Below are 23,325 nucleotides of genomic sequence, written 5' to 3'. Positions count from 1 at the left end.
TCTCTTGTCTCTGAATGTGGAGACGCTGTCACCCAGCAAAAATAAGTAAGCATGGGGCTCCTGATTATGTAGAGACTAAGACAACTACACCTAATTCCATTAATTCAAAGGGATTTTATCATATCAAAATTCATTAATTAATAGCTGTATTATGTTTTTGTCCAATTTAAAGGGACATTTTCCAACAGTGTCGCATTAGTTCTCTTGAATAAAATGTGTATGTCATATACAATGGCAGTTTTGTGAAGAAAGAAGTGTAATATTTCTATTTTTCCAGTAAGGTCTATAGTTTCTGACTGTGATCATTCTAATAACGGAGACTTGACTCAACATTCATGAGGAGTGGCCCATAAGAATGAACGTGCGCTTTTTCCTGCAGAGATGGACCCCAATGAACCCAAAGAGCCAGGTAGGAGCCAGTAACGCTCATGTACAATCCAAGCATCGACTTTTAACAAGGACCAGAACTTCCTGAGAACAGATGCCCACCTTCAGATCTAAATTCAGCTATAGACGCTTACGAGCAACATGTACGACGGCGCAGATGTTCTGGGCCGTCATGTGTGACAGTGAGTGTAGAGAGCTGCTGCAGCTGCTGCTTGGTTGATTGTACACAGGCGCTACCAGGACACCAGTATATCCATGCTGTGGAAGATGAGTGCATGCATGACAGAGAGGGAGGGGCGGGTCCGTCCAGGGAGCCCGACAGAGAGGAAACCATGCCCATGCGGACTTACGCTTCCCGTGTCCTTCAAACATTTCATAGGCTGTGTAAAACATCTTAGTCTGTGAGGCCTCTGGAGTTGTGGGAGGAAGGGAGGGAGGGAGGGAGGGAGGAGGGACAGGTAAACTGACAGGTCAGGTTTCAGGGTAACAGCAGTTTACCTCCCAACTCCCCCGACACACTTATCCATCTCCACATGTGGGCCGCCGGGGTTTTGTCCCATTCATTCCAAAGAGCAGCACACAGGTTGTAAAAAATAAATCACAAATTTGAATTAAACTGGCACCGACTCTTTTTTCCATTTCAGCTCATGATTCATTTTCCTGCTTTCTTCATGATTTTATTTAATCCAGATGGTCGGTGCCATTTAACTCACAGTTAGGTGCGTTCGATTTTCACACTTACCTGATTCACATTTACTGAGAGCACTGTGAACTGAAGTATCCTGCTTCATGCTTATCTCACACACACCAAGCAACAACAACAATCCTCCAAAATGCCGCTGTGAATTCAAAGTCAAAATGCACACACACACACACACACACACACACACACAAAGATGACGACTATGTGAACTGTGCAGCAGCACGAGGAGAGATGAAGTTATGCAGAGTAGCCACACATGAGACATGCAGGTTAGTGGCAAGAAGCAGTTCAAACACTGAAACACTAGTTTCATTTCAGCTGCTAAGACGCTGCCATACAGCTTGTGGTTATCCTCAACCGATACGGATGAAATACTGTATGTAAATGAGCCCAATCCATGAATTAGCAAATCACTGTGATAACTTGTTGTTATTTTAATCAGTTTTTGCTTTTTCACAAAATATTTTCACAGTTAAGATAAATACATTACAGTGTGACGTGTACATTACATCAGTTAGAAATGTTTAAAAAATGAGTGAGAATAAAATCTTTACAGAAGCACCTTTCGGTATATTTTTTTGCAATCATATAGCCTTTGAGTCATGAACGAACAAACAAACAAACAAACAAACAAAAAAGTGATTAAGACTGAATGGTTAACAAAGGTTTTAAATGCGACCTGTGATTGTTGAGGTGTAAGATGTTCTCAGAGATATATAAAAATATTGTCTTATAAAAACACTTTGAAATTGCCAAAATGTAAACACACATCATGCAAGGTAATTGCATTCACATGGCCAATTCCCTTAAAAAAAAAATAGCAAAAAGAAAAGAAATTCTAACATTTCTTATATGATTGATTTCATAGAAACATTTCAGGATAACATATTTCAGTCAATTAAAAAAAAAAAAAAAAAAAAAATGTGCCAACATTGACAGGATGTAAAGAAAAAGACCATAATATACAATTGTAGATGATTATTGACAAAATTAGGATAAAAACAAAAACATTTTCCCCCTTTTTCTTCTGCATTTCAAGCCAGATCTCGTATATTTTACCAACTAAATCTGACAAGTAACAATCGACACAAACGGGGCCGACTAGCCGAGGCTAAAGGGATGAAGGAGGGATTTTACAGCAGTGTGACAGGAAGTGAATTCAGCTGGAGGTTTAACTGACTGCGTGACTGATAGCACCGTTTTGTTCATTGACATTCACCATCAGGGCGATTTGGACAGTTACACAGCAGATGGAGGGAATACTGTATGGAGCGGACCAACACAAAATCGGGGGGGGGGGGGGGGGGTTGGGTTCTTCCTACTTCTCCTCTCTCCAAGATACACTGAAGTCCTCTTTGAACGTCAGTCACTAAGCACCAATCGTGGCATCCACATTCCTCCTCATCTTTATGCACTACAGCTCAGGCGGGAAGGGGCCCCAGGAGCCCAAAGACACCACAATCAAGCACCCTGCTTGAGAAACCTCTAACAGCAGAAACCAGCAACTGCACCAGTGATCGAGAAGCAAACAAACCACCACCGATTAATTCAACCCACGTGGAAAAAAAATGAAAATGAGAGGAAAGGAAAAAAAAAAAAAACTACAGCAGCTTTAGTAGAGCATTGGTGGAAAGCATTACCCGCAAATCACTGGTAACAAAAGAGCGCTCGTTTAGCCCAAGTGTAGTGGATGTGTCATGACATGATTAGTTAAAACCTATAACTGCATACTTGAGCCCATGTGTTATCTGGGAAGTTTTAGTTTTAACCAAACCCACAAGCTGTATTTCTTCATCTAAAGTCCAGATGATCAGAGACGTACAAGACAGCGAGAGAAGAAGAGCTGGATAATAACAAGACAAGGCTTCTATGTTGGCATCTGAGAAGTGAGGGCAAAAGCATCGGGAGTTAGGACTACAAGCTTGTTATGCTGTTAACCCAGAGCTGAGTGTCTGCAGAGCATGATGAGAAACGCAGTAAAACAGAGAGGCATGCACCACTGCAAGCTGGAGGGGGGAGGGAAACTACAGGAGCCAGAGCTGGTAGGGTAGCAGGGGGTGATGGGTAATGGAATGCGGTGCCGAGGATCACGAACCTGGCACGTAGAGGATGGCATTGCCCTCGTCCATGGCAAACATGTTGGAGCCCGTGCAAACGTAGACGCCTGCATCCTCGGGCTGGACGTTCTGAATTGTCAGGATGCCGTTGAAGTCCATGGCCCTGTTGGGCAGCTTCCCGTTACCCATCCGGGTCCACACCAGGGTGTAGGCTGGTGACTGTGGAGGGGCGAGCAGATGAACACACGCAGGGATCACAACGCATGCAATCTCAAACATGGAGAACAGCGCTCTTGTTGTTCTGTTGTGTCTGCTTACAGCAACACTACCAACACTAATATAAATAAACTTCAGTGGAGGTTAGGCTCTTGGTAGCCTGCCAGGCCAGCTGTTTCCCCCTGTTTCCAGTCTTCATGCTAATCTAAGCTAACTAGTTGCTGCCACCAGCTCCATATCTAACAGACGGACTCTCAGATGTGAGAGTGGAGTCAGAGTATTCCCAAAATGTTGAACTATTTCAAAACAGTGATGATCATCGACCAGTATTACCTTGCTCTTTGCAGTACAGATGAAGCTGACTGTTGACCCCACCCTGACCGTCTGGGCTTTGGGCTCCTCAACGGTCACCTCTATGGGTTTGGATTGGACATCTGGTGAAATGCAGAGACAATCAGTTTATAGTGAAAGCAGACAGGTCAACACTTAGAGAAGAGCCTGTACATTAATATCAAATTCTAATGTCAGTTAGTAAATATAAACTGCTGATAAAATAAAATGAAGCTCTTAATCAAACCCAGCCTGCTAAACATCAAGCGTAAGCATTTTGAAAAATCAGTGGTATCACAAGAAATGTTAGTTAAAGACAGGTCTGATTCACAAGCCTAATGTTTTCCTCCCAGCTGTTATGCATATCTTATAACGGCACCTTAATATCTGGAATACCAAGAAAGCACCACGCCACAGTCAGCTAACTGAAGAATGAAGTCTTACAGAATCTGCACATAAGCAAATCCATGCGTGGAACCACAGACGGTATCCACAGTATTTAATGTGCTGCGATAAGTTTAATGGGGGAAAAACCTATTTGCTAATATGGCAGTGAGACCATACACACTTGTGACAACAATCTCAGCGCGGCTCCTGTTGGTGCTGCGCTGGTCTCTGCAGGTACAGACGTAGACGCCGGCGTCGCTCGGCTGGACGTTGGGGAAGTACAGCTCTGCTCCTGCAAACACAAATGCCGTATTTGCACATAACACGTCATCCTATATGGATATCAATTATGTATCCAGATCAGTTAAATCAGAACTTTTTAAGGGCAAAAGAAAAGTGCTTTAATATGTGGCTGAAGTGTACCTTGTCTGCGTCTGTCAGCGCTGCTGGAGATGGGTCGTCCGTCCTCTCTGGACCAGTAGAAATAGTGCGGAGGATTACCAGACACCTGACACCGGAGAGTGACGGGGCCACCCTGGGATGCCAGGACCCTCTCTGGATAAACCTTCACCACCAGCGAGGCTGCAGCTGCAAGGAGCAAAGGTCATAACAAACTCATCAGGAATTCTCCGAGAATATCAAAACAGATGGAACCAAAGAGGTATTTCAGTTTACTTAGCGTAGCATGAAGACTGGAGACAGGGACAAAGCCAGCCTCTACAGCTCTAAATCTCACTAATTAACATGTTATATCTCGTTTATTTAATCCACACAAAAAACAAAGTGTAAAAATGCCAAATTGTGGTCTTACAATGGTTCATGTGCTGCTTCTTGTGCAGAGACTTCCTGGAGTCTCTGCTGGCTGAACACTCACTGTCAAGACTCTTTGAGGCTGGCGGACTGCATCTCTGGATTTGCTGCTTGTAATCTTCATTAAACTGCATTGTTATTTAGCTGGATGCTAGCTGGAGCTGGTGTTTTCTACCTTGTAATAACTCTAACTTTCTTCTGCAGGACCATGTCTGTCATTTGATGTTCAACTTCAGGCCAAACTTAATTAACTGCACCGGGAGAAGACACAGGTTACTGCAACTGTTTCCACACAGGAGTGTCACAATTAATGAAATGTTTCTCTTTTCTTAACCTCCTCTTGCTCAGTCATACATCTAAAGCCAAATGCAGCCTTACCGTCGTACGGGCGACACTTCTCTCTCTCCTGGGGGTTGCCAACATATCCAGGAGCACAACTGATGAAGGTAGGAACAGAAACAAGACTTAACCACAGCGTTAAGTCAATAATAATGTTTTATGCAGCTCAAAAACAAGAAGAAAAACAAAAAAACACACAAGGGAGCCATTACTTAAAATAAGCAAAATTATCTGCCAACAGAACAGGAAAAATTCACGATTTTTAAAACAAGTAAAAATATGTTGTCTTAAAGAACGCAGTTATATTAAATGCAGAGCAGTGAGACTGAAAACAAGAACAGCTGTTTGGATGCAAAGAAATTCTGTTGAGCAAACAGCTTTATAATGCTGGACATGCTACCTTCAAGCACTGACGTACTGAAAAACAGTAATAAAATCTCAGTAAGAAGTTCTAATATCAAGATAATCCAGGATGAAAAAGCTTGAAACAAGTGAAACAATCAAAGATGAAAACTGCCTTGATTTTAGACATTTCACCTTGCTTAGACTTTCTGCTGTCAACAGCTTATTTCCTGTGAGTCAGACACTAAAACCAGTGAAAATTGCAGTCGTGACAGTTCTTAGCGCAATTTATCAAAATGGACTGCTCGAGACAATTTCAGTAATTGTTTGTGCGTTGGGTTCTCTTACCGCTCACAGTACTGGCCAGTGTACCCGGGCTGACAGGCAGTGCACTGGTAGCCTCCATTTCCAAGGCTTTCACAGGTGGGGGAGAACCTGTAATAAGAGTTACACACACAGATAAGAAGCTTTTAGTGCAGAAACGAGGTTCATTATTAACTGAACCTGACCAGTAATTTAGTGTCACATTCATCTTTTGCTGTGAACTGGCTAGAAAAACTAGGCAATTTCATGTGTTTTAGGAGACTCAGCCATGAATATTGTGAAGCATGGCAGAGTGCGGCAAAAGAATCAGAGTATCATGCTTGATTAAAAAAAGGAGGGATCAGTTTAATAACACATTTCTTAACTATTTCTTCAATATTCTGCAGCTTTTCACGAGCAAGAAATCTTGATGTGTCCGAATGGAACGATGGAGATTCACGTCCGCTGGCAGGAAACGGGTTAAGAATGGAAGTGAATTAAACTCCAGAATTTACACGGCAGCAGAATTTGCTGTAAACAAGAGCAAGTGAGCTGGACACAGGGTTGTCTTGAGCTATAAATGGAGGTGGAATGTGAGGTCTTGGTATCTGTGCCAGGACTCACTGGTTGTCTGGGTCAGTGTGAGGGCAGGCGCAGGGCTGGCAGTCCTCTGGAGTGCCAACAGTGGGGTCACCGAAGAAGCCGGGAGCGCACTGCTCACACAGCTCCCCCTGAGTGTTATGAAGGCAGCTCTGGAAGGAGAAACACATCACGTTTAGAGATCCGTACATCTCGTTAGCGTGCTGTAACGTAGCCGCAATAAGACCAGTATCGGTTCAGTGCTTCGTACCGTGCAGATGCCAGTCTCTGGGTGGCAGGAGTCAGAGTGGCCGTTGCATTCGCAGAGCTCACAGTGGCCGAGGTATAAACCTCCTCCTGTGCGAGTATATCCAGGCGCACAGTCCTTAAAGAGACATTATGGTTTAGACAAAGACACATCAATTAGCATCTCTGTGCACTGATTCCACTGCAGTCAACAATTCAGAAGACTGAACTGAATAGTTACCTGGCAGGAGAGTCCCTGGTATCCAGGTGGGCAGCGGCACTGCTCCACCTCGAGGGCCTGCGCCAAGCCGCTGTAGTTAGGCACCGCAACTTCCATGCTGATATCAAAGATGCTGGAGGACCGCATCTCAGTGGAGTAGGATGCTCGAATCAGGATGTCATCCAGATCAGCCAAGACCATCATCAGGTGCTCTCGGGTGGCGGGCATGCCATCAGGACGACGCCAGTTTTCCTGGAAACAAAATGAAAGATGACTGTTTAATTTAGAGCATCTTAATTTGAAATCAAAACCCTTATGACTGATCAATAATAATAATGTGATGATTCATTTACTCCTGCAGGAAAACCGTCTTGTTGCTTGCACTTCTTTAGGAAAAGGTCACAGATCACATCACCAGGCCAGGCATTTGCTGATATTCATCATATAACAGCAGTGCCGCTCACCTCTTTGAAGACAACCTCAAACTGGTGCGTCTCTCTGCTGCCCTGCTGCCTCCTCTGCCAGGGCTGACGAGCCACCAGAGTGATGTCGTTACCCTACAGGAACAACACGCAGTGAGCAAATGCTACAAATGCATGTAACTGTAGGAGACCGTGAGTCAGCACGAGGGCATACTCACAATAATCTGGACGTCGCCATCATCAAGCAGTGTTCCTCTTGGACCAGCAACATAGGAAACGGTGTATTTAAGCTTCCCGCCGTAAGAGCCCACCTAGAAAATGGTTCGTAAGGAAGAGGCTTTAGATCTTTTTGCCAGGTCAAACAGTGCTGCAAATATCAAAACCAGATGGCTACTTAGAGCAACACGGTGTGTGCAGCTGCATCAAATCTGATGCACAAAAAGGATGTGAGGGAACATTTTTAACATGTAAGAGCAGGATTTAGTGCACTCCTAATGGGGAATACCACTCAGCCTGTCAAAACAGCTGTATAATGTCCTCTGTGGCTCTGGAGCACTACCCCAATGACATCACAGTGATGTCATCATGGTTATCTGAGTTTGGTCGAGCTTTACATTTTTAACATATACTGTAGCCTGCATTACAAGCCGGATGTGGGGGTTATAAAGAACTATGTTATCCAGCTGCATCATGGGAGTTTTTTTCATTCTTCTCTTTAAAATCCCCCAACTTTCTGGAAGTGCAATGCTAAATCAATGGAGTACCCCTTTAATGCCACAGCAGACAATTACATGACTTCTGGCATTTGTATTTTGAACCCAATTATGTTAAATCATTAACAGCCAAGCAGTTGAAATCGGAGAGTAGTAAGGATTATTTGTAGTTTCTATCTACTAATTGTATGTAACTGATACAGTGTGTGTGGATTATGAACAAAAATATGTACATGTGTTATGGTAACTTGGCAAGAGAGGGAGTGTGGAACAAAAAGTCAAGAGGACACTTAGAGGGAGGGCTGGGACAAACTTAAAAGGGAGTAGGGAGTGTGGACATGTGAGGGACTGGGTAGAAGTGGGCTGGGGGTCAGTGGGGAGGCTGGAGGATACTAAAGGTGCTTTAGTTTCCTTGACCTTGAAGGGTTGACCAGAGGTCATGAGGGGACGTCACCCCAGAGTTCTCACAGTTACCTTATCCCCTGTGAACTGCGCTGGGAGCTGCCAGTAGAGCAGATCGTCCTGGTGCAAGCTGAAACCTTTGTAGACCAGAGAGTACTGAGAGGCAGAGGAGGAAGGAGAGGCATAAGAAAATAAGCCACAGATGGAGAGAGAGGCAGCAAGACTAAATCATAAGCAGGCAGAGAAGCAGGACAAGCATGCTGCAGAGTAAAGCCCCACAAGAATCTCTGGACAAACGTGTGACACACAGCTAAACTCTTTAAACTACATGTTCTGTTGAAGGACTGCGCTTCAAGGCTCCGCTGACAGTTTGATGACAGCGTAGAAGTCGCGCTGTGCCTTGTCTGACAAGTAAGACAACAACTTCCACTGTCAATAATGAAAAAATGACAGCGCCTCAGTGAGAGGCTGTTTCAAAGCGAACAACAGTATAATCACACGCTATTGTAAAACCAGTGTTTCTCTCAAGTGGACAATTACAGTGACAGCACTGAGTGGGAGCTGTTTGCTTAACAATGGAAAATACCGCCCAGTCAATCACTGGAACTGTGTGAATTATCCATTCTTTGGTAGCTATAAACTAAATAGATGCTGCATTACTTCAGTAGATCATAATTTAATCTGTTGGGTGCTGTCACAAGTTTCTGAACTACACATTAACTGCCTTAGACAAACTGAGGACAAGTTGTTAATTAACTTTTAAAGCTTCACTATCACAGTCAGCATTGGGGTGTCCTGTGAGGATGCGATATGAGGTCAGTCATGCCACTGTCTACCTTGCCGCTTTCCCCAGAAGCACTAGAGGAAGTCTTGCTCACTGTGTTCTTGCTCTGCTGATCAGGGCCGGACCCCAAAGAGAAACACAAGAAGTCACCAACATGACAAGAAAAAAAGGTTTGTTCACTTCCTGTGACCTCTGGCTGAGTGTACCTGCAGATGAGGAGCGTGGCCTGGGGAATAGGGCTGGGGTCTGGTTGGTCTAACTAAGGACGAGATACCAGTCGGAGGAGAAGGGGGGCTCAGGCTGCGCAAAGACCATCGAGAGGAGGAAGAGGAAGGTGGGACCCGAGAAGAAGAAGAGGAAGAAGAGAAAGAGGACGATTTGGAGGGAAAGAACGGAGGGGAACCAGCTCTTCCATTGGAGAAGTTAGAGAGCAGCGCCCAGACCTCAGCATCCAGCTGTCTGACATCACCCTGGGGAGGCGGAAAAGTAGGGTACCAGAGATACGTAACCATGGGAACAGTGAAAAAGGTGAAGGCGGGGTTTAGAATTTAGTTCTTCCACGACGTGCTGTGACGCACATCACTGTAAGAAGGTGAACATGCTGAGTCATGCTTTTTAGTCTAAGATGCTTGGAGGTGCTGTACAACAAGGCTCTGGTGGATTGCTCTCACTCCCAGCAGTCGGATCACACAGAAAAAAACACATGAATCGACAACTTCTTCTTCTTTGTGGAAACTTTTCTGAGACTTTTCATACCAACTCAGACCTCTTTGTGATTCACACGCATGCACACGCAGAGTCTGACGACATGCTCCCGTTCAGTCAGCCTTCATCAAACCGAGGTGATTCTCCATGCCGGTGCATCTATGAACCGAGGGGGTTTATCTCCATAGATGTCCACAAACTCTCAGTGCGTTAGCTCGTAACGACAGAAACACTGTGCATCATTAGACGTGTGAGTGTCGCCTTCACTACAACAATCTACGGCGCCGTTCATACCAAATACCTGGCTATCCCTTTTGGATCTGTGGGTGCCTTTCCGTTCAGAGGCCATTAGGTTCCAAATGGAAGCATCCTTCCTTAGCAGCTCCTCTGACAAGTGCGAGTCACTCTATTGATGTGGATAAAGCAAGCTCTTTGATCACTTTCCTTACCACTGAGCTGATGGTATTTGGGAGTGTTATGGCGGTGTTATTCGAGCAAAGTTAAACTGTATGAAGCTCTTTCATGGACCATTAATTATCCATCCATTTACATGGCTCATGTGATGTGGAGCAGAAGGCTATTCCTGTGTGCAATAGTGGCCACCAACCGCTGCACACACTGCTGTAAGACACCATGCGTGTGATAAATAATTCAGCAAACATCAAGAGATTATTAAAGCCATACTATATGATGGTTATCCATAATTTATGAATACGCACCACATAAAAAGTACAATTCAGTATATCACACAATGCCACATCAGCAGTTATATCAAACATGCCAGACAACACTGGACTTCAAACTTCAGTCACAACATCACAGCCGCCGACCAGCACCACTGTACCTGCTCTGCTCGCTTCGTGCGAGCAAAGAAAGAATCTTTCTATAGAGAGTGGAGGAGCAGACACAAAAAAATGGAAAGCTGTGTTATGTAAGCGAACACTGGAGGCATTAAAAGGTGGAGTCAGCGATTCTGGAGAAACGCTGATATTTGAACTCAACAGCCGAATAAATACACACGTCAATGAGCGGCGTTAAGGAGGCCAAGATGTGTAATTTCAAGGCAAAGAATGTGAGGCCTGCGGTAGCAAGTAAAGTATTTTTATACAAACTTGATGTTATTTATGTTTCATTGCTATCGTGGCGCAGCTCCATTCCTCCAGGGCGACAACAGGGAAGAGGAAGGTCAGCCTGCAGACGCAGAGGAAGAGGCGGAGGTCGGACTGCAACTGGTTCCACTGTTGTTGATTGGCTGGAAAAGTGTTGTGTGGTTTCATCCGAGCCACTTTGTTTGTTTTCCGTTTACAGAGCCAGGACTGCGCACGAACACCGGATTTTTATTCAACGCGCATGGCGAACGGACAGCTAGCGGACCAGTGAGAAAATATTCAGTGAGGTGTGTCGGATTAGAATCGCTGACTGCACCTTTAAATCTGTGGACACTCCTTTAACCCGCTCACATTAAAGAAGATGACGCAAGATGTAGCATTGGAGGCAAAGAGGGCTGAAGAGAGAGAATGAAAAAGCTTGAAAAGAAAGGCTTGCTGGGATTTAAGAAAGGAGCAAAATGGAGACAGCAATAGAATAAGAGTGGTCTACAAGTTTCTGATGAGAGCTGCTCTGCCCCTTATATACATCATCAAGGGGTTCATGGCCTTGCTTGGGCTTCTTCCACAGACTTAGTGACCGTTTGTGCTCTTCAATACTAACCTTGTCTCCCTGGTAGACCCCCGGAAGCTGCCAGTAATGAGGCTCCTGTCCCAGGTAGTCAAAGTTGCTGTAGGACAGCTGAGTGCCTTCAGTGGAAACCTCCACAGTGAAACCAGTAGAGATGCGGTTGGTGCGTTGACGGTTCACCAGAGCGAATCCCTGGAAGTTCCCTGGAGAAAAGACTGAGGACACCTGCAAGCACACATTTGAAAATGCAATGAAGCTACACAACAAAGAAGCAAGAATTTTGATTGTGATCGGACGCGTGGCTCACTTTGCCGACTGCGTTTCGGGGAACGTCACACAGCACTTAAGACTATTGCTTCCCCAGCCATTAAGCTTCTTTTTATTTGCACACGTAAGGCACATATGTGACCATATAGATTTCATATAGATGTCAAAAGGTATCCTTGTAGATATTCCCTGAGGAAGGAGAGAGGAATCTCACTGGCTTGAAGCCACTTGGAGCTGCTGTGACGAGGGGGAATTTAGGCCACACACATCTGTTCTCTCTGAAGTCAATGTTTAAAGGCCTCACCAGGTCTCTGTAGTAGGTAGAGCTGGAGCACTGCTGAGTGACGCCCATACAGAAACAGGACAGGCAGCCATCTTTGTTCTCCGGGCTGAGATGGAAGGTTCCAGACTTGCAGCTGGAGCAAGATGGACCTTCAATGTTCATCTGCAACACAGGATCAAGGAAATGAGACACAAAGGAATCAGACCATTCGAATCCGCTTATTGCAGGCGTCTTCCTCTGATCACCTTGCAGCGGCACACGCCACCATCGCAGCCTTCACTTCCTCTTTGGTCACAGTTATAGCAGTTACCTGTAACAGGGCAGAAGAGAAGATAGTAAAAATATGTACCTACATTCTGTTAAATCCATATTAATGACACGAAAGGGAGTTTTGAAAGTTCTGTTGATCAAAGCTGGAAGATGGAACAATATCTGTCATGTTTCTGTACCATTGACTTCATTGCCGCCAACACTGCATCTCTGTCCAATCAGTGGGTTGCCAGTGTATCCTGCGGCACATCTGAAACGAAAATAGACAATGTGTTTGGATAAATATTTCCAGTCAAGGAGGATACAAGTTTTCACCCAAAGCACAATGAGGCAGGAAGCTGGGAAGTCTGCAAGAGGTGATATATTTGATGAATTGTGTCCTTTTGGGAGTCTTCTTGACCCAAAGCAGACGTCAACCACGAACAAAGGACTGAGTCATTCAGACAAGGAACAGACAAACGATTCTGTTATTCCATCCAGTAAGTACACATACACACACTAAGCACTAGTCTTACATTCACGACCTGAAAAAATCACAGGCACCCAGCTTTTGCACTGAATACAAACAGTTTCCCCAGAGAAAAAAGATCATGACACACTGCTTGCACTGGAGATGGATGAAGCATAGCTGCTGCTAAAACATTCAACATGTCTCAGATGTTGATTCCATCTCTTACATGAGCGTGACAACAGCTGAAACTGAGGAACACCTTTGCACAGGAACACGTTAACATTGACAGAAAATCTGAAAAACATCACCATAAAATAAAAAGCTTCACAAATACAGAACTGTTATGAGAACAAAGCAGAGGTGAGCACAGGTGATGTAATGAGCCGCAGAAGATGCTAAGCTGCTAAGGAGGGAAGTTATTTCTGATATTGTGACACAGCAAAGCAAAACGCCTTCAACCCAAGCAAACAACGCCACTGCCACCAGAGTGAGACTACTCCAACCACAGATCTGTGCAGGTTGCCCTGAGGGCAGCTGCTGTCAGTCTTACCTCACCTGTCCTCTGGCAGGTCCGCAGGTCAACAGCCAACAAGAGGACTTCCATGCTATGAACTTGCTTTGGGAACGCCTATTCAAACTAACTCCTGAGACATACAGTAGTTTCTAAAGTGTGGTTAAGTCAGTCCTTAAAGTCAGTGTTGCTTGGGGAATAGAAAATACATCAAAAGAGATACGGCCATGTGAAAATGCTAAAAACGTTCAGAACTAAAGGCTATTGAGAAATGACACACAGCTCATGACAAACACACATGACAACAATGTCACATTTAAATTAAACTAAATGATCTCACAAACAATTTCAACCTTTCTCCTGAAGATGATACAGATGTTGAAAACTGGGTCTAACATTTCTCTAAATGCTAATGATAAGACATTTCTTCAGCGACAGACCAAAGCATGGGAAATATTGGGCGTTAAGCATCCAATGCTTTGGTCTTACAACTGCTGGCCAGATTGCCATGAAACTGACTATTTGATATTCATGGTCCCCAGAAGATGAATCCAGTTCTTTTCAGGAAACTGACCTTTTCTCTAGCCGCACAGTGGTCCAAAATATCAAGAGCTACTCAAGTAATATCAAAATGTAATGTACCATTGGCAGTAAAATCTGATGCCCCCAGCAGACTTCCACTTACTGTGAGCTTTCTGGGAGCGTAATGCTTGTTACAAATGACGTGAATAGATTTGACATAGCATAATTGACTTACGCAGAAAAACTTTCCATAAAAGATTTACAACACAAAAGGCTGGATTTTGATTTAATCTACTGAGGGCATTATTGGTCTCCAGAGGATTAAGTCCTATTGCTTTCAGTGAACCCATGACCTCTTGTTGAGTTCAGCATCAGTCCATAATGTTGAATTTTCACCAAGACATCTCATAAGCTAACAAGCAGAATGCCATGAGATTTGCTGAGCACGCTCATGCTCCCGAATCCATCGGAACGAGCCTAAAGCCAGCTGGCAGCTGTGTGGTGCTAAATGCTAATGCTGATGTTTGGCATTTTTACCATATTTAGCACATTTTTTTTAGCGTGTTAGCATACTAAAATTCGTTAACTATCACTTAGCATAAAGTACAGCTGAGCCTGATGGGACTGTCATCAGTTTTCTGAGATATAAACCAAAGTATTGGATAAACAAAAAGTCTGGGAATCACCAAAATAATTAGAATCCATCCTGCGGAGACCATAAAAGTCTGAATCAACTTTCATGACAATCCATCAGTACCAACCAAAGTATTGGACCAACAGAAAGATACTGACATGACAAGATAAGAATGCATCAAATTGATGCTTTCATTATTATTGCTGCATTTACAGCCACTAAATATAATATTTAAACTAATCTTCATGAGACAAATTAAAAAATAAAACCCAAAATGTGGAACATGACAAGGCTCTCTGATTTAAAACACTTAGCACACAAACATATACTGCAAACAATACCTAACTTTATCCTGAACTCACAAGGTGACAGAGGTGTAAGGCTTTTCCAGCACACCAACACATATTGAAAACACCATTACAGACATGCCCATTTGAATGCAGGAAGCATGACTGATCATGAAATGGTGGGGGGTGATACCTTTAAAACCTGAGGTAGTGTGGCCACAACACAAATGTGTACACATAAGAGCTACTAATGCTAAGCTCTTTCTTCATCGCAGGACTTTGTGCAATAATTGATTATAATAAAATATACCTTAAAAGCCATTAGTATCACAATAATAACACCACATCAATATGGCATTAAACATCTGGAGAATCCCTCTAAAATAACACAGTGTCATAAAATCAGTCCCTTCATTAAGTCCTATTGATGTGGTCGCAGTAACAGACATAAATATGAGGATCAGAGCCTAAATACTTAAACAATGAAAAAAATAAAATAAGGAAAGACACATTAATCCCTAGTCATCAGGGATAATTTTGATAGGAATGGCCAGCCTTCCCAAGACAACATGAAGAGAACCCTCTTGAGTCTTTTTCGGCTTTCCAGACCTGCGATCTCCACTTAAGAGCTGCAGTAGGTCCAAAACACTAGAGCGAGAGTTTGTCTTCTTTTTCTGCTGGGGTTTTTTAGAAACTTTCTTTGCAGTGGTAGCCTTGGTTTTAGGTGGAGTTGAGTTCCTTCTTACTGTTGTGTTAGACTTCTTTGTAGTAGTAGCCTTGGTTGCTTTTGTGGTTGTGACTGTGTTCCTTGTGGAATTCTTTGTTTTTTGAGAGACTAACTTAAACGAGTTGTGCTCTGTCTTCTTCTCATTTTGGTATGAGTTACCCTTTGAGCTTGGTTTTGACGATCTCTTTGAATCATCTTTTGAAGTCTTTTCACCCCCCTGAACCTTTTTTAGAACTGGTTCATCTGATCTAAAGGCTTTCTTACGTCCATTGGTTTTGACCGGTGATACAGAATCCTTTTCTTTGACCTTGCCGGGCTTTGCATGGTTTGATTTGTGAGACGGCGGCTCTAGTTGAAATTTAGTGATTGTTGCTTCTTTCTGAACTTGCTTTGGTTTTGTTTTGCTCGGCTGTGAAACTCGTTTAGCTGTTACCTGTTTTCCTCCTTTAGTGGACCTCCTACGTTCTGGCTGTTTAGTTTCAGGCTTCACTGTAGCTTGAGATGTAGATTTTGAAGCAGTCCTGGGTTTACTCCGGGTGGTCTTCAACTTGGTTGCTGACCTTGTTGAAACCTGACTTTTGGATGGCATAGTGACTGACTGAAGCTGTGTTGTGTTTTTTACTGATGTAGTGGTGGCTGCAGACTTGAGTTTTCTCTCTCTCTGACGAGACGAAGTGGGTTTGTTCGCGGGGAGGCCTGGGGTCGGTATGCTCTTGGGCACCGTGGCTCTACTGGTCAATGGTGTTTCAGTCGGTGTAATTCTGACTGGAGGCTGAGGTGTTGAATACGATGGGAGCGCGAGGACTGTGGCGACCGAAGGCAGAGCCCTCTTTTCTTGGGGAGAACGGGAAGTGTGTCTAGCACGTTTCATCTTATTCATTTCCTGAGCCAGCGCAGTGAAGCCGTCGATCAGGATCTCCAACCTTCCCTCCAATCTGCTCAGACGGGCCTCCATCTCTGTGTAGCTCTTCTCCAGCTCGCTAACCTTCTGGCTCTTCTCCGCAGCTGACTGCATGGTGATGAGCTCCTTCAGCTGAGAGCTGAGGTTACTCTGCTGGTCCTCCATACCGTGAATGGTCTCCTTCATATCTAGCGTGTTTCTTTCCAGCATGCTCAGGCGCTGGTTAAAGGTGTTCAGGTGAATCCGGAGCAGGTGCTGGAAGCTGGAGTGTCTGCTTTCTGGGCTGGGTGTGAAGCGTGGTGGGAGTCTTGTTGCTGATCTATTGGGGGTGACTGAAACAATGCCCACCCCAGCTACTGTTGTGAAACGTGTAGTGCGATGGTGAGCTGCAGTAGACAGTAAAGACCTAGTAGGGATGATGATTGTTCCTTCGGTGGTAGGCCCCAGCTTGTCAGTGTCATCATCATCATCTCCACTGCCATACTGTGCTATCTCTTTCTCCCAGCTGAAATTGAATACTGCTTCAGCTCCACATCCCACAGGTAGGAGACCTTCTATGGGCTTCTCCAGGAAGGGGTCCCCACAACTGTCCGCAGACGGCATCTCTTCTCTTAATGTCAAAACAGCAGAATCAGGCATGATGCAGGCAGAGACGTTCAAACAATTAATTATTTGTGTGTTGTGTCTTACACCCAAGTCACCTCAGCATCTTTGCCCTTGGAGCGGCAAAGATTGATTAGCCAAACAGGAGTCCTCATAAATGCCACGTCTACATTTATGTCGTAGAGACCCAGGAAATACATTTGGTCTGTGCAAAAAGATCATGTGAACCAACACCTTAAAATTTTGCTAATTGCAAAGCGCAAAGCTGAAGCAGAAAGCAACTTCTGGGAAGGCTTTTGGAGGCAGAGCAAAGGACAGAAGAAAGCAAAGTGAGTAAGATTTTAAGCCAACTAAAGGTTTCCTCAGGACATACAGCACTGTTATGTCTCCTTTGGCAAACTTATTTTCCATGAACAATAAAAATCTGGGTGATGACATTCTCAGTACCACCAAAGGCCCCTTATCCTTTAACAAAGACACGTTATTGAACCACAGCAGAAATGACCTTATATTCAAATCAATAAATCCAAGAAAACAATATCCACCAGCAGATCTGGAAAACAGGACACAGCACTAAACTTCACAGGTACTCCAGAATGGGTGGCACCAATTTGCTTCTCCCATCCCTTGACTGACACCACTTAATCACAACTGCCGGGAAAAAAAACAAGAGAGGCGAACCACAGACATGCTCATATCCCTTTCCTGTGAATGAAACCACTCGGTGCTACTGCCAGCCCCTGCTAACCTTGCTGCCGGCCCACCCAGTAACCCCAAACACTGAGCAGTGTCCAGAGAACCGTGAGAGGAAGAAAAGAAGACAAGGAAAAGCAGAAAGAGAAAGGGGGGGGGGGCATACCTTTCACAGCGTCGGCCAGTGTATCCAGGGGGGCAGTTATCACAGGTCGGCTGTCCGTCAGACTCCAGGTAGCAGGTGGTGGAGAATCTGTGCAAACAGAAAGCCATGCACATCACAAGAACGCTGGTTTTGGCAGTGTTCATATGTAGTTTCTTCCTGGGTTGTTTTGGGGCATTCAAGTAAAGCGGTTTGTCAGCTGGTGAATTGCAAGTTTACTTTGCTTAATCTAGCATTAATCAGAACAATTAAGAGCAATCTAGACTGACTGAATAAAACTGACACAAGCAGAAAAGACCTTCAGACATGAACTCACTGGTTGCTGGAAGCAGTTCCAGGACAGGGGCAGGGCTGGCAGGCCTGAGCACCACCCGTTACAGGGTTTCCATAGAAACCAGTCTGACAGCGCTCACACCTCGGGCCGGCGGTGTTGTGGAGACATTGCTTTTGGTCAGGACAGACACAAATGAAGACGAGGTGAGATCCACGGAGCAGCTGAATGTACAGTACTTGCAAATGACACAGTGTTTCCACATGTCGGGATTTGCCAAGAAAGCATTAGTGCATTCCACTGTAGAGATCAAAGCAGGCTGAACGTTGGCAAAGAAGCGAGAGAGAAGAAGAAGAGCAGCCTAAAACCTACCAGACACCTGCCGGTCTCTGGGTCACAGCCGCTGGCGTGACCATTGCAGTCGCACCTCTCACAAGTGCCCAGGTAAAGGCCGGAGCTGGACCGAGTGTAACCTTCATCACACTCCTGCAACGGCATGGAAAAACACCTCAGGTGAGAGACAAGTGATGACAAAGAGGAATATGTCTTTGTTCCACCGCAGCAGGGAGACAGACTGCAATTATCATCAGGGACGGGAATGGAAAAGTTAGAGACTTTACTGTGCTATTCCTAACAAGCGTAGGCATATCTGTGCCTAACGCTTCTTCCTTTTTTCAAGCTAAGACTAAATTAAACTAATCTAGAGGATGGAGGTTCAGTCAGAAATAGTAGTTTGACAAAGAAAAAAAAAACTCAAAGTACTAGCTACTGAGCTTTCAACAAAATCCCACAGCTTTCATCAGTGAATGGAATTTGCTCTAACGCTGTGGAGGTGGCTCAGTTGGTAATGTGATAATAAGTAAAACATCTTCAAAGCTAAAAAAAAAAAAAAAGGTAGTAAGCAGACCTTTAGTTAAGATTTTGTGTCTACCTGGCAGGAAGGTCCTCTGTATCCCTGAGGGCAGGCACACTCTTCCACCTCCAGAGCACGTTCATTACCAGTGGGTTGAGGAACGGCGATGTCCATCTTGATGTCAGAAAGACTATTCAACAAAAAACAAATAAAAAAAAAGAACACAATAAATTTACCAAGTGCAAAGTTCATGAATGAGCTGCGCAGTGACAGAGGAAACTCCTAACATACCTGCTCTCAGCCATGTTGTCTGCGTAGGTGGCCCTGATCATGAAGACGGTAATGTCAGCCAGAGCCATCAGCAGGTGTTCACGGGTGCACGGCTGCCCATCGGCGCGCCGCCATGCAGACTATCAGCCGGAAGGAAGCAGGAAAATGAAAAGTTAGTCTCCTGACATGTGTGAGGGTTCAGATTTAGCTGAGCAGCAACATTTGAACAATGAAACACACCTCTCTGAAGGTCACAGTGACGGTTTGAGGGACACGTGGGAGCGTCTTGGTCTGCGAGTAGTGCTCCAAGAAGATGCCGTTGCCCTGGAGTACCACATCTGGCTGACCATCAATCACCAGAGAGCGCTGGAATGGTTCAAAGCGCACTGTGTAGCGAAGCTCCCCGCCATAAGCCGTCACCTGGTAACAACATGGTGAAAGGAGAAGCTCATCTCAACACAAGTGAATAGTGGAAAGGTATTTCACCCCTATGATACTGTGGGGGAAGTCACAAGACACCCATGTTGAGCTTGACTGTGAATTCAAGCTTGAGGTTCAAAGGAGGCTCGCTGTGCGGATAAGTGCAGCCTTTTCACTTGACAACATGTTGAGGCATGAATGAGAGGGCCAGAAAGGGCAGAGAAGAGCAGCTTGACTGACGCTTCTCTCTCCTCTCCCCCAGCCGGCTCTCTTCTTTGTTGTCTTTCCTCTCACCTTATCTCCTCTGAAGCTCTCAGGCAGGACCCAGTAGTAGATGTCGTTGGGGACACTAGAGAAGGAGCGGTACACAACTTCAGAGGAGCTCCTCTGGGAGATGCCTTCAGAGATAGTTTTGGTGTTGGCACTGTTGGAGAGGGAGAAGAGCTGCCCGTTCACCCCTCCTCGCACCTGAGAGACACAAACGACCGTCTGAGTGAGATGTGAGCAGAGATTTACCGTACATGTGATCCCACTTGAGCACTGTTTGCACATTGCTTCTGGCCGTTCAGCATCTGAAAGGATTTGCTGATACAGCTTGACTGCACAAACAGTCAAACCTTGATACCAAACACATTCCCCCCCTCCCTTTACCATTAGTCACTTCGCGACCGACCTGATCTCGATTCCAAGTGGAGCTGGCGCACTGCTTGGTGACGCCCATGCAGAAACAGCGTAGACAGCCCTCAGGGTTGGCCTCTGATAGGTGGAAGAACCCGGCCTTACACTCATCACACTGAGCGCCTGCCACGTTGTTCTGCACGTACACACAGAAACAAAACACACAAACACATATGTAATGCATCTGCTTATTTCTTTCACAGAAGAAAAAACAAAACAGTAGGACACGTCAGCCTCGTAAACCACAAATCAGGACCAGATCACACTAAACGCTTGCATTATAATCCTGATATTTCACTTAGAGTTCACCACGCTGTACGTTTACCTTGCAGCTGCACGGTCTGCTGCTGGAGCTGATAACTCCTCTGTTGTCACACTTGGAGCTTTCTGCAGGGGGAGAGCAGTGGAAAGAAGATGACATATGGGGTAAGGAAAGGAAAGTGTACCTGGGAGCGTTCCAGCCATTCTGCATACCTGAGCCATGACCACATACTACAGCCTACTATAACTCCAAGGGAAAAGGCCTATGGTAATCATTACACAGGGGTGAGACCTCCCTGCAGTCATATCGCTGAATGACGAGTACAACAGGTGAAACAATACATGCGCAGCTTCTGTCGATTCCTTTAAATGAGAAAAATGGTGCAGTTGTTGATTACTCACGGTTAGGAACACATTTTCCATCAGGCAGGAGGGGGTTACCCTGGTAACCAGGTGCACACCTGAAATAAAACACAAACATAAGAGTAATGATTGACCTATTTACCACAAGCATTTGTTTTTGCTCCTTCAGCTGCAATCAATCAAAATGTCGGCGCTTATTTGTGCTTTAAGTGCTGCTGGAGTTTTGACCTCTCCAGACTTTTTCTCCTTGCACCGTTGCAGCAGCTGAAGCTCTGCTGGAAATCATTATTTTACCACCTTTTTATAAACTATATTACCGCCTGGTCCAGACTATCTAAACTTCAACTTAAAGGCACAGTTGATGATATCAGCTTCCTCACTTTTCACAGCGTCTTCCCGTGTAGCCGGGCCTGCAGGCGTCACATGTTGGCTGTTGATCAACATCCAGGAAGCAGGTGTCAGAAAACCTACAGAGCCCACCAAGAAAGCCATAGATTAAAAATGACAACAGTGGTTTAATGAGTGACGTGCTGAATGAATGAATGAACGAACCCGTTCTCAAATATTTGAATGGAGCTCAGCTTTTGGGGATAAAAAACTGCAAGGCCAAACAGCTCATACTGGTCCCACTGATGCCTTGTGTGCTATGTGGGTGTGTATGCGTCAGCCTGAATTTGTACTGTAGATCTGTGTGTGTGGTCTGGGTGGGTCCGCGACCTTACCGGCGCGAGGTCTCATAGTATGGGCAGGGGCAGGGCTTGCAGTCATCGGGGCGGCCTCGGCTCGGGTCACCAAAGTAGCCTGAGCGACACTTGTCACACTGAGGGCCCTCTGTGTTGTGCTGGCAGCTCTGCGGCGCCGAGAACACACTGGTCATTCTCTTACACGGATGCCAGTCAAAAAGGTTTAAAATGAAATAGTTTGACATTTTGGGAAATACACTTAATTGCTGTCTTGCACAGAATTAGATGAGAAATTCAATATACATTTGTGTCTGTACTCTAAATATGAAGCAAGAGCCAGGAGTTTATTAGTTCATCTTAACATAAATACTAGAAGAAGGAGCTAACCTTTAAAAAAACAGCTGACCAGCATCTCTAAACTGATCTCATTAACATGTTCTGTCTTCAGTCTTTATTCTAAGCTAAGCTAATCGCCTGTTGGTTCTAGCTTCATGCTTAGCGTGCATACACAAGAGTGTATTGATCTTCTCAACCAACTCTTGGCAAAAGCGCGAATGGGAGCCTTTCCTTTAAGCAGACAAACATCTGTCATGATCAACAAGCTAAACTCTTGAGAGTTTTACAATAAGGAAGCGATTATCTGCTAATTCCAGTTGATCATAAGTGACTGCATGACAGCTTTTCTTGCCAAAAAAGGAGTTAGCTATTACCAGACAGTGTCCGCTGATTGGATCACAGGCGCTGGCATGTCCATTGCAGTTACAACCGGCACAGGTGCCAAGATAGGATCCACCAGGGACACGCTCGAAACCAGCGGAACACACCTCACAGGACAGGCCTGAATATCCAGGAGGACATCTGGGAACGATAAATATGGGTATAATCAAGCAACGCTTCAACGACAACTATGTTGAGTGAAATTATAATCTTTCCTAATGTTGTAAATAAAAAACAGCTGACTGCAGCCCAGCAAAAAGCCACACTGCTTTGATTTTGGGATTAGATAACAGTGAGAAGGCAATGACATGCAACAAGCCACTGGCCGTAACTGAACCCGGGATGTTACTTTGTAACAAGCTGTCCCTCAAAATACATTTTTGTAATTGTTTCAAAAACAAATGCTCCAAAAAGTCAAACAAAAAACACAAATGAATGTGACTGTATTACTGCACAGCACTTTTCACTAAATAAGTCAACTGCACACATCCCAACAGGTTGCTTTGATTGTAGACTACTGACTGACAGCTTGTGAGTATTTGGTATTTGAGTCTCACTTGACCCCACAGTATCATACCTGAAGTGTTTTTTTTTTTTTTTTAATTTCTTACCTGCACTCTTCGACAGTCTTTGCATGACCCAGAGTGCTGAACTCCACAGTGGTGGTGTCCATGACAATGTCACTGATGGCCACGCTGACCATGTGGTTGTCGTAGATGGTGCGGATGCTGATGCTGTCCAGGTTGGCCAGAGTCATCATCAGCTCCTCCCGGCTCACAGGGCGGCCATTGGAGTGCTGCCAGTTATCCTGAAACAGTAATAAGCAGGTTTTTTAAAGAGCTACGTCATCATCACAAATTCACCACAGGATTGTT

At 44.8% G+C, this 23,325-nt stretch overlaps 1 protein-coding gene across 1 annotated transcript in view; it reads right to left on the bottom strand.

Moving 5' to 3' along the window:
- Nucleotides 1–23,325, bottom strand: part of hspg2 (heparan sulfate proteoglycan 2) — a 93,326-nt gene that overhangs the window by 23,818 nt on the left and 46,183 nt on the right. Inside the window, exons 16-46 of the mRNA XM_070968145.1 lie at nucleotides 23,062–23,258; nucleotides 22,444–22,591; nucleotides 21,773–21,900; nucleotides 21,431–21,517; nucleotides 21,090–21,148; nucleotides 20,752–20,813; nucleotides 20,422–20,562; nucleotides 20,043–20,216; nucleotides 19,569–19,748; nucleotides 19,350–19,468; nucleotides 19,137–19,248; nucleotides 18,578–18,691; nucleotides 18,251–18,378; nucleotides 17,938–18,024; nucleotides 12,622–12,692; nucleotides 12,418–12,482; nucleotides 12,194–12,334; nucleotides 11,656–11,847; nucleotides 8,529–8,612; nucleotides 7,560–7,652; nucleotides 7,384–7,476; nucleotides 6,941–7,171; nucleotides 6,725–6,838; nucleotides 6,499–6,626; nucleotides 5,920–6,006; nucleotides 5,269–5,327; nucleotides 4,504–4,668; nucleotides 4,262–4,372; nucleotides 3,697–3,797; nucleotides 3,186–3,366; nucleotides 738–797 (exon numbers count right to left, since the gene is read on the bottom strand). Of these exons, the coding sequence (XP_070824246.1) occupies nucleotides 738–797; nucleotides 3,186–3,366; nucleotides 3,697–3,797; nucleotides 4,262–4,372; nucleotides 4,504–4,668; nucleotides 5,269–5,327; nucleotides 5,920–6,006; nucleotides 6,499–6,626; nucleotides 6,725–6,838; nucleotides 6,941–7,171; nucleotides 7,384–7,476; nucleotides 7,560–7,652; nucleotides 8,529–8,612; nucleotides 11,656–11,847; nucleotides 12,194–12,334; nucleotides 12,418–12,482; nucleotides 12,622–12,692; nucleotides 17,938–18,024; nucleotides 18,251–18,378; nucleotides 18,578–18,691; nucleotides 19,137–19,248; nucleotides 19,350–19,468; nucleotides 19,569–19,748; nucleotides 20,043–20,216; nucleotides 20,422–20,562; nucleotides 20,752–20,813; nucleotides 21,090–21,148; nucleotides 21,431–21,517; nucleotides 21,773–21,900; nucleotides 22,444–22,591; nucleotides 23,062–23,258 (3,712 nt within the window). The remainder of the gene's footprint in view (nucleotides 1–737; nucleotides 798–3,185; nucleotides 3,367–3,696; nucleotides 3,798–4,261; nucleotides 4,373–4,503; nucleotides 4,669–5,268; nucleotides 5,328–5,919; nucleotides 6,007–6,498; nucleotides 6,627–6,724; nucleotides 6,839–6,940; nucleotides 7,172–7,383; nucleotides 7,477–7,559; nucleotides 7,653–8,528; nucleotides 8,613–11,655; nucleotides 11,848–12,193; nucleotides 12,335–12,417; nucleotides 12,483–12,621; nucleotides 12,693–17,937; nucleotides 18,025–18,250; nucleotides 18,379–18,577; nucleotides 18,692–19,136; nucleotides 19,249–19,349; nucleotides 19,469–19,568; nucleotides 19,749–20,042; nucleotides 20,217–20,421; nucleotides 20,563–20,751; nucleotides 20,814–21,089; nucleotides 21,149–21,430; nucleotides 21,518–21,772; nucleotides 21,901–22,443; nucleotides 22,592–23,061; nucleotides 23,259–23,325) is intronic.

The sequence above is a fragment of the Chaetodon trifascialis genome, chromosome 8 (genome assembly GCF_039877785.1).
Source record: "Chaetodon trifascialis isolate fChaTrf1 chromosome 8, fChaTrf1.hap1, whole genome shotgun sequence".
Lineage (NCBI taxonomy): Eukaryota > Metazoa > Chordata > Actinopteri > Chaetodontiformes > Chaetodontidae > Chaetodon > Chaetodon trifascialis.
The sequence above is the reverse complement of the archived record's forward strand: the minus strand, read 5'-3'. Positions and strand labels throughout refer to the sequence as shown.